Genomic DNA, 7814 nt, shown 5'->3' with positions numbered 1-7814 from the left:
AGAAAGAAGCTGTTACTGACTGAAGGAAATAGACCAAAAAAGATCATTTGCAAACCAAAAAAAGAACTTTAAGGTGTTCTTCTAACAATGGACTGAACACCCCACATCTCAACATCACTGGATGTATTTGGGATTACCTGGATTGTGAAAAACAGAAAATGCAACCAACTTCTAAGACTGAACTTTGGAGGTGTGGAAAAATATCCCTGCAAATCTCCTTGAAGTGAGACCCTAAATGTTCAGAAATGGCCCTGGTGTGTGTGTGTGTGTGTGTGTGTGTGTGTGTATATATATATATATATATATATATATATATATATACACACACACATACACACACACACCTATAAACACTTTAGTGTACTGTTTTGTCTATATTACACTGCTGTACAATTTGTGTATTCAGGTATTCAGTGAATTTTAAAAAAGGATTCTGGATTTTGCCAAAACACATTAAATAAAGTGATCGTATGATGCATTGGATCATTTCCAAAAGAACTGTAATAAAACTGAATCAAGTTCAGAGATTTACACTCCTAGTAGTTTTTTTTTTAACCCACAAGCAGGAGTGAGCTCACAGGGGTAAAATAAATTCAGAAATGAGGGAGAACTTATCGAGCCCCAGAGACCCTGCCTTTCACTCTCTACTGAAGCCTATTTGGCACAGGCCCCCCATTAGGCGGTTGTCAGGCAGTGGGGGCCAGGCCGGGCCTGCACGGAGAGAGGAGCTGGACTGGAATGAGTTTGCCCTGGTCATGTAGAGCAGGTGTCAGATACAGAGGCAGCCAGCAATCCATCACCAGCAGCACCGCCTGTCAGGAAGAGAGTAGCAGAGACGGAGGGAGAGAGAGGGGCTGATAAAAAAAAAGAGGAGGGAGACACTTGCCTTGTCAGAGCTCCACCTCCCACTGCTTCTCATCAGAAAACTGCACCTCATGGGAGGCCCTTCAGTAGGAGAGGTCAGGTCTGTTGTCTTTCTGTTAGATATGCACGCATACATTCTCACATACAGCAGGCTGGCAGGGCTGGAGAGGTTTAGAACTACATCAACTGTCCACTTATACATTGTATCTACACTCCTTATCATATAGATGAACTCTTTAGTACTACAGTTACAGACTGTAGTCCACCTGTTTCACTGCATACTTTGTTAACCCCCTTTTACCCTGTTCTTCAGTGGTCATGACCCCCACAGGACCCCCACAGAGCAGGTATTATTTGGGTGGTGATCATTCTCAGCACTGCAGTGACTGACACGGTGGTGTGTTAGTGTGTGTTGTGCTGGTACGACTGGAGTTTTTAAACACTGCGTCCACACGCTGTCCACTCTGTTAGATACACCTACCTTATTGCTCCACCATGTAGATGTAGTCAGATGCAGTCCTTAGAGAAGAGAGAGTGGTTCACTTGTTGCTGCACAGTTTGTGTTGGTCATCCTCTAGTTCTTCATCAGTGGTCACAGGATACTGTTGGCTGGATGTTTTTGGTTGGTGGACTATTCTCAGTCCAGCAGTGACACTGAGGTGTTTAAAAACTCCAGCAGCACTGCTGTGTCTGATCCACTCGTACCAGCGCAACATTTAGAGAATTCAGCTACTTTAGGGTGCACCCACTGCTGACACAGGTCTTATAATCTCCATAAAAAAATATTGCCAAAAGATTGGGACGTTGTGAAGCAGCTGCGAATGAGCCTAAAATCATCATGCACAATGTCAATAAAGTCCCCCAGCATCGTGCTGTGGAGCAGTGGACCTGCATTCTCTGAAGTGATGGAGCTTCATCCATACAAACAAACTTGCAGTGAGAACGGCACGGGCAGTAAATCAGTCAGAGTTATCAGCATACCTGAAGCTGAAAAGGTTTTGGATTAATCCACGCAGAAGACCACACTCAAATTCTAATGACTTACAATGCACCCTAAATCAAACGCTGGCCATTTTTAGTGAGCTATGTTAACCAGCCTTGTGACATTGTTGTTCATTTTGCTAGTGGAGACCCCATTAGTGGAATAAACAGTTTAAACAGTCTTTTTAACAAGACTACATTACAACTGGCCACATCAGTTTAATGACATTTAATGCATTTCACACAACAGTTGTTTAACATACTTACAAAAACAAGCAAGAGTACAGATTTCCTTAAAAAAAAAACTTTATTGTCCATAAGGAAGGAGTAAGGAGTTACAACAAACATGCGTCTTACCACAAGAGAAAATAAAAAGATATTGCACTGGTTTAACTAGCAGTTTTTTTTTTCTTCCTCAGCCCATTTCTGTTCATTCCTTACTGTACAACCCCTGTCCATCTCAGCCCCAGAGGACAAACACAGCATACACACGGACAACGTAAGATATCTACTATGGACCCCACCACGTTCTGGAGAAGTCTGCTTCGGCTGAGCACCTGCTCTGTCCAGTCATGATCCCATTTCACTAAGTGTTGTGACTGTGGCAGCCTAGATGCTCTTTTAAATGTAATTAGCTCTACCTCTGCGAGACTGTGACTACATTCTGTACACTAGACAGGTTCTTACTAACATTTGTGAGTTCTGTACATGTAAAGGGCATTAGGGAGCATAATAAGTCAGTGGTTATATGTGTATTCACTGATTTCTAGCAACAGTGAGTAAACAATGTGTGTGCTCTAGTGGTTTGCTGTTATGCAGAGATGACTGTCCAAATGGGATATGGCTGCAAGACTTAAATGGCCATCTCAAGATCCTGACTGTTTACTAAATCCCAACAAATGGTCCAACCATCATCACTGTTGTAATTTTCATATGAGCGTGCACTGGAGCGCAATTACCACCCAGTTTCAATACATAACATTCTTTAGATGTCAATTAATTTAGAGCACAACCATCTCCTAAATCTAGCTCTTAATAATTATTTTTTTTAGCTGTACTTAAGAAAACTGGCTTATACATTACAATAATAGTGTGTAATTATAATGCTTAACCACAGGCTAAGAACTATAAAGCAGACTTGTTAACACTTTACCAAAGCATGGCATTCGTAAAGCTACATGTAAAGCCATCGGTCATCGGTTGTCATAAAGGCTGCTTTAGTCAATTTTACCAGAAAGTGTTATATGAACCAACACTTGCTGGAATAAGCCTTTATATGTCAAACACCATGGACGGCTTATGTAGCTTTATGAACACTGCCCTACAGTGAAGTGTTATGCAGACTTTTTGCTATGACAACGCAAATCTCGACAACATGGCCCATTGTGAAGTCTTTGTAATATAAGAGACAATGACCCAGCAGTTCACTGACCTGCCATACACTCTAATGTACCACTGTATACATCAAAATATACTAGATTTTTTTTTATCAGGTTCTATCAAACTTCACCCATTGCAGGTGTATCTGAGGCCATTTTCCTACTTTTAGTCTAGTCAAAGTGAATTTAGCTTTAAGATTAAGTCTACTGTTAAGCTTGCTCAAAGGTTTGCATTTTAACAGCCCCCTGGAAGGGACAGGGTTTTATAGCTTGCTGTGTGTAGGGATTCAGCCTTTACTAAGCTGTGGAGCCATAAAAGAGCCACTTCGGTGCATGACAGATAAGCATCCTCCTTAACAATATACTCTTACATACTACTTCAAAATCTAGCTGTACATACAGAAAAATGCCATCTCTGAAATACAATCAAATGTGTGAAACCTTACTTCTTGCTTGGTGCCCATGTTGTACTGTAATTCACAAGTTCAATTGTGGTGTTCCAGGTCAGGAATCAAGCTTCAGGCTCAAAAAGCTATCAACAGCTTTCGATTCCTTAAGATTTAAAAATGCAAAAATGTGCAAGACCTCCATTCACAGTTCATATGGACGGAACATTTATGACTGTAGCGCGTAACTGTACCTACTATCATGTGATTTTAATAGTCATTATGGGTCATATATAAAGAGAACCAAAGGAAGAGGGCAGAAATCTATAAAGTAGGGTTGCAAGGGGCAGTGAAGAAGGTTACTTTCAAGACTGGTCTTAAATCAAGAGATTCTCTTGGATTGGAAAGGATATTTAACATCACACCAAAATATCCCCGTTTAACACTGGACTATTCACTAGGAATATTCACTAATCATTAGGTAACATTCAAAGGCAATAGAAAAAAAGCATTCAGTACGCTGTGAAGATGTGAACAGGGGCAATACGAGACCTATAGTTTCCACAGGCATCTACCGTTTTTTTTTTGAACGCATGGTGGTGTGAACACATCAATGTACAGTAGCAATATGATATGACAAGGGGTTAAATGATTGGTCAAACCCCTCAAGACCCCAACAAAGCCTGGGATCTGATTGGACTGTATTTTATTAGTTTTCATATTTATATGACACAAAGTAAAAAGGGACTGTGCAAATACATTTTCGCCTGCTTTTCACAAAAAGGCTAAATCAGACAGAGCTAACATGGCAAAGACAGGACACTAATCTAAGACACCCTCCCAATGCCACTGGTTATAAAACTGACACCACAACAGAACTTTAAATATTCATTTATATAAGCACATACATACACACTATCACTCACATACACACTCACTCACTCATTAACAAGCATGTACAAGTCTTCTAACCTTAAAAGATTAGTGGCTAATATACAGAAAGAACACAGCAAGTTGGTCCAGATATTAAAAATAAAAACAATTTAGTTGTTATTGATAAAAAAAGAGAGCAGGGGCTAGAAATAAAAACAAAACATTTTCAATCCGGTTCCTTGCAATAGCATTTCAGTAGTGTGAGTGCCATGTGTACAGGCATTAAAGTCAGACAGTAACTAGCACATGCCACCACATACATTCATCTTTACATCCAGCATGTACAAATGCCCAGTAATTTAACTATCACTAATAACCAACAGTAAATGCCAGATACATTTTCAAAGATTTACATGCTGGGCTAAAACTAGACAGCTTGACTTTTTAGAGTAACGACTCACAAGTGAAAGAAGTGTAGTCTTCAATTCATAAAATTCACAGAACATAAAATTTTATTCTGACCTCTGAAACCTACTGTTTTCAACATGTTGTATTCAAGCTTCTTTTTGGGAAGTGAAATCAAAATGGATTTTTTATTTTTTTGTCTAAGATAACAAGCCTTATTTTGTGCTCTCACTGTGACACAAGATGACAAGCAGTGTCCCAGGCCTACAAATCACGCAATTTAGTACCTAAAAATTGAAAACTGGTGCTAGAGAGACAAATGAAAAATGAGGTTTGGTTTTAGCCAACTATTGTAGGGTGCTACGACATTAAGTTGATGTTTTTTTATACAAATTGCTAAGCATACGCTATGTTTATTGCTGAGATACATCTTACCCCCATGAATGAACAGCAGAGGGACTTAACAGGTGAGTTTTTGAAGTCTGTTAAGGCACAACGAGAACTCTAACAGAAAAAGCAGAGAGCCTAATCATATGGAGGTACTGAATGTGGCAGTATGAATTTTCTCATTTAACTGTTTATTTCTAGCCCCATAATTTCCTTTTTTGCCAAAAAATGTGAATTTAATAAAAGCAAATGTTGTGAAAAGGCAAAAAGGGAAAAATAAAAACAATACAAAGCCCCTGTTAAAGTATGAATCACACAGTATAGAACAATCCAGAATCAAGTTGCTAGACTCCCTTGTCTGTATCTTCTTTTACCTCTTTGCTTTCCTGGTTAGTGTGGACTGAGAGTATGCTTCAGTTTTTTTTTTTTTAATTTTCAAACATGCAAGTGTTGAGGTTTGAAATAAGTTTTTCTAACTGTTATTTTTCTGTGCAAGGCTGCTACGTCTTCTTGCTGGATTTGTCTTGTGGTGTGGAGGAGCTGGGTTTAGCCTGGCTCTGGGACTGTGCTTCAGGTCCAGGCCTCAGGGGGGCGCTGCTGCGTGGAGTTCCCGGCCTGTCCTGTGGCTCTTCTGTGGTTTGGGAGCAATCTTTCAGGGCAGAGGGCCTCTTTGAAGCTCCTGGAAGCTCCAGTGGCCTCTGAGAAGTGGAGGGTGGCTCAGATTTGGTAGATGGCTGTCTAGAGGGCGATTCAGGCACTCGCCCTGTTTGGGAGGCAGAAGCTACAGATGGAAACATTGTGTCCGGAGTTCCAGAACGGTCCAAACGAGGCTCTTTGCTTTTTGGGTGTGCTTCTGCCTGGGGCCTTGGCTCCTTGCTCCTCTCATGGGCTTCTTTGGTCCCTGGTATGTTGAGCTTCACTGGGCCCAGCACACTCTTGGCCACCGTAGCCAGCTGAGAAACCACTTTATCCACTCCACTCTCAGTGGGTATAGAGGTGGAGGATGTGGCGGCGGCAGCAGCAGCTGCAGCGGCTGCTTGCCTCCGGTTGTCCGCCTCCTTCATCTCCTTGGTGATGCCTCCAGTTGGCGTAGTGGACACTGGAGATTCTCTGGCCGCTGTTGGCACTGTGCTGGGCTCTTGTTTGCTGCTCACTTTGGCCCTGGGCTCAGCAGCTTTGGAGGTCCTCCGGTCTAGAGGGGGTGCTGTGGGTTTGAGGAAGGGGTCTTTGCTGACAGTGGTAAATGCACTGCCAGGAGTAGAAAAGGTGCTAATCAGAGGGCTTGGCTGAGGAGCGCTAGTTTTAGCACTGGACAAAGAATCTGGAATCCTTCCCCCTCTGTCGCTGGAATTTTCTGCTAGTGTTGAGGTAGAGGCAGGAGTGGGAGTAGATATTGGGGTCTGGCAGAGTTTCTGCTCTGAGGCTTTCACTTCAGCCTGTGGCCGTGCCAGAGATATAGCTTGAGTTTGTTGGGCTGGTAGTCCTTGACTGAGCTGAGGAGAGCCTGGCTGAGCTAATGTGGAAGGAGTCACAGACAGACTGGGTAAAGCAGCAGGCCCCATCCTGATAGCATGGGGCGATCCCATCACAGTCGTGGGCCGAAGTATGTGGCTAGGATGGACAAAAGTTGTCCTGCGTCCATCCTGACTATCCTCCGACCCCTCATCTGTCTCATCCTCAGACGAATCCACCTCATGGATGGCGTCTTGTTTCTGCAGAGACTCTCGGCGCTCTGCACGGTCCTGCCGGATAGCGGACAGCTTGTCCTTTAGCTTGCTCTTGCCAGGAGCCAACCCCATAGAGCCTGCTCCGGAGTCAGGGCCTTCCTGCCTGCTCAGCTTGCGGGCCGAGTGCTTCTGCAGGCTGCCCTTCTCTGCTGGAGACACCCTCCCTCCCAGCAGGGTCTCACTAGCGGACTCCTGCAGGCTCTGCAGGCTCGGGTCCCGCTGGAGCATCTCCTTCTTAAATTCTGAGTGAGAGATGTCTAAGCTGTGCTTGCGGCTAGCACCCACAGGCAGCTTCTTATCCCCCGCTGAGGAGGGAGAGGGGGATGATGAGGAGGAAGAGAGAGAGGCCGCTAACTTCTCAGCAGACTGCACGCGTTTGAGGAGTGGAGAGCGAGGGGGGTCTGCGCTCTTCGGCCGGGCGATCTGCCGCACCAATGGAGGAGAAGAGTGAAGCTTGACGGGGAAAGACTGGCCGATGGAGGAACTGACCAGCGGGTGGCTAGGCAGGGGTGAAGGGGAGCGCTGAGGGGAAGTGCTCTGGGGCGTGGGGGAGGGTGTGCGGGCCAGTGGTGAGAGGGGGATGTTACCAGCAGACTTGCGGCGAGGGGAGCGGTACTGGCGCTGTAGCTTTGGGGCAAGGCCATGCAGGGAACTTGGGCGGATCTGGCCAGAGCTGGCAGGAGAGTTTGGAACGCTGGAGCTGGGAGAGCTGCTCTGAGAGGAATTTCCACCAACTGGAAAAACAAAAGAAAACAGTTTATGAGCCAAGGTTCACATAGGAGTAACAGCATTTAATGAAGACCACTTGCTTT

At 44.1% G+C, this 7814-nt stretch overlaps 1 protein-coding gene across 1 annotated transcript in view; it reads right to left on the bottom strand.

Moving 5' to 3' along the window:
- Positions 1-2143: 2143 nt before the first annotated feature.
- The window catches only part of mast2 (microtubule associated serine/threonine kinase 2), a 154841-nt gene continuing 149170 nt past the window's right edge, over positions 2144-7814 (bottom strand). The window contains 1 exon segment of the mRNA XM_036570645.1: positions 2144-7736. Within this exon segment, the coding sequence (XP_036426538.1) occupies positions 5776-7736 (1961 nt within the window). The 3' untranslated portion in view covers positions 2144-5775.

This window comes from Colossoma macropomum, unplaced genomic scaffold (genome assembly GCF_904425465.1).
Source record: "Colossoma macropomum unplaced genomic scaffold, Colossoma_macropomum, whole genome shotgun sequence".
Taxonomy (NCBI): Eukaryota; Metazoa; Chordata; class Actinopteri; order Characiformes; family Serrasalmidae; genus Colossoma; species Colossoma macropomum.
Note: the sequence above shows the minus strand (reverse complement) of the source record. Positions and strands in the feature narration are given on the sequence as shown.